We start from the raw sequence: 2,628 nt of genomic DNA on the forward strand, positions 1-2,628 counted from the left end.
ATTTTAGGAATTTTTACTATTTTTGGTTAGTTCAGAGTCCTTGTAGGAATTAGAGAGAGTCCTTGTAGGAATTAGAGTCCTTGTAGGAGTCTTGTTTCTTTTTCTATTTAAGAAGAGTCTTGTAAGCCCTAGAGGTATAACTTTTGATTAATAAAATTTTGTTTTTCCTCAATATTTCTTCGTGGATTCGAAGCTCTTCGTGGATTCGAAGATCGTTCTTTGTGGATTCAGAGAACACCCTTGGTGGATTCCGAGGTTACAACTTCCGCGCTGCGTCAGATTCAAGATAATAAATAACATTTTTTTGGGTACTTTTAATCATAACCATCTATTGTTTAGCTGAAAGGGTAATTAATTTATTCAAAATTTGAGCACTTACTTATCTCCTAGTGTATTTTACGATTCCCCTTTTACGTTCAGGGTGAATCACAATCGTCAACTACATAATAAACAGTTGTGATTAAAAGTAGCGACATGCACTAATTTTTGACAGTGAAATTATGACTTAAAGTAGTAGTGCAATCTACCTAAGCTGGTTTAACTAATCAATGCGTATATGTGTACATCAGGACACTATGTTCCTCAGCTTGCAGAGCTCATTTACGAAGGAAACAAAGCGGCATCAAAGGATTCTTATATTAAGCTCAAGGGTTTCATGGTGAGTACTCGAGTACCTATACCAACTTTAAGTTGGTCCTTGAATAAAATCACTGTAGATGTCACTAGAGTGCAAGAGACAATTAGCTGGCTACATTATTGTCTTTTAGCCGAGGCCATACCTAACTTTACTCTGCTTTGATTCCTCTTTTTTCTCTGGCAAGAAAAAGTAAAAGCTAATGCAGATCTAGAAGATTGCTGAAGTCTGTTAATAATGGTAGAAAAAGATTCTGTATGCTCTGAAACGCTTTTATCTTAGAAAAAAAAAACTTCCGTTTTTGGATGCATGTTAAAAAAAAAATCTCTGTTTATAGCTGAATTCTTAAATAAAGACGTGTACAACTGGGTAATATTGCATATAACACCCAAAAAGTTTGGCACGTTTTGAGATAACGCTAAAAAAAATTGTGTCAGATTGGGAATGCTGTAATAAACGATGAAACGGATCAAATGGGGATGGTGGAGTATGCATGGAGCCATGCCATTATTTCAGACGAACTGTATTCTGCGGTCACGAAAGACTGCAACTCCTTTAAAGAAGAAGATGATGATGGCCAAAATTCAAGCAGCGTACGTGCCTGTTCTCCTGCAGTCAAGGCCTTCATGCAGGCTTACTCAGATATTGATATCTACAGCATCTACACTCCTGTCTGCCTCTCGTCTCTTGAAGAAAGAAGATCGAGAAAATCTAAGCTCGTTGCAGCTCCTCGCCTTTTCTCTCAGCATGTAAGTACATTCTTTCGCGGAAGGAGCAAAATTTATTGATTTGGGTATCATTTGAAAAATCCTGATATCGTACGTATTGATTGCCCATAAAGTTAAAACTAAATTTATGTCTGTTTTGCAGAAAACCGATATCATTTTGTTAAACTTTAAAATTTTCATGAATAATTTTTCTAACTTTGTTTGTAATTTTATGTATTTTAATTGTTAAACTTTCATAAAACGACGAATTCAAAAGGGCGAAGAAAATAACATATATGCTTTCTGTAGATGAGGAGTTTTAATGTAAACTATTATGCAAACAGGTTATAGACGAAGAAAATTTTTGTGTGATTCTTCTAAAACTAAATAAAAATTTTAAAAAATGAAGATTAAACAAAAATGTTGTGATATTGAACTTTCTAATCAGAGTTACACAAAGCTTTCATTTTGCACTTTGAAATACTATGTATATACTTGCATAATCAAAGTACATGTTTGGTTCATAAAACTTGAATTTTAAAGGAACTTTATGTTATCTGTTCTCGACATTTGCCCCCTAATTGCTATGAATTAAAAGTTTATGATGAATTAGGAGCTTTGGCATGGGATGAGATGGGGGTTGGCGTCAGGATATGATCCATGCACAGCAGACTATGTGGAGAAGTACTTCAACAGAGAGGATGTCCAAAGGGCTCTTCATGCAAATATCACTCATCTCACCTATCCCTATACTCCTTGCAGGTATTTATGCTTTGTATCAACAAAGATAACCTTTTTTTATTCAGAATTTAAATTATACAAAACACTCTTGAATTATAAATCAGATAAAGCCCTCTAAACTTTCAAAGTACACCGAATACCCTAAAATGTTGGAAAAATTCAGGCTTGTTTAATACAATTTTGAAAATTCAGGGTTTTTTTCTCTTATCTCTATAAAGTTCAGGGTTTTTTTTATGAAATTTACCCTCATTTGGTTCAGAGTTTTACCAAAGCGCCGGGATTTGCTAATTATGCTGTGAAAAATTCCTCAAGGACCCAAAATATGGGACCAATAGAGGGGACAAGTGAGGTGTCCCCCTCCTATTGGATAATGAGTTGGCCATCATTAATGATGACCAACTCATTATCCAAGAGGAGGGGGACACCTCACTTACCAATAGAATGATGGCCAACTCATTATCCAATAGGAGGGGGACACCTCACTTGTCCCCTCTATTGGTCCCATATTTTAGGTCCCTGTAGCAAAGCTCTTATGCTGTGGATACA

At 35.4% G+C, this 2,628-nt stretch overlaps 1 protein-coding gene across 1 annotated transcript; it reads left to right on the plus strand.

Moving 5' to 3' along the window:
- LOC109835943 (serine carboxypeptidase-like 35) lies at positions 574-2,264 on the plus strand. The gene is made up of 3 exons (XM_020403906.1): positions 574-658; positions 1,072-1,383; positions 1,955-2,264. The coding sequence occupies exons 1-3, from the start codon at positions 656-658 to the stop codon at positions 2,198-2,200; spliced, it is 561 nt and encodes a 186-aa protein (XP_020259495.1). The 5' UTR covers positions 574-655; the 3' UTR covers positions 2,201-2,264.

This window comes from Asparagus officinalis, chromosome 4 (assembly GCF_001876935.1).
Source record: "Asparagus officinalis chromosome 4, Aspof.V1, whole genome shotgun sequence".
Taxonomy (NCBI): Eukaryota; Viridiplantae; Streptophyta; class Magnoliopsida; order Asparagales; family Asparagaceae; genus Asparagus; species Asparagus officinalis.

Excerpts from the sequence above, each read along its gene's own strand:
- LOC109835943 (XM_020403906.1), top strand. Across the intron at positions 1,384-1,954 it reads CTCGCCTTTTCTCTCAGCAT|GAGCTTTGGCATGGGATGAG; the intron begins GTAAGTACATTC and ends ATGATGAATTAG.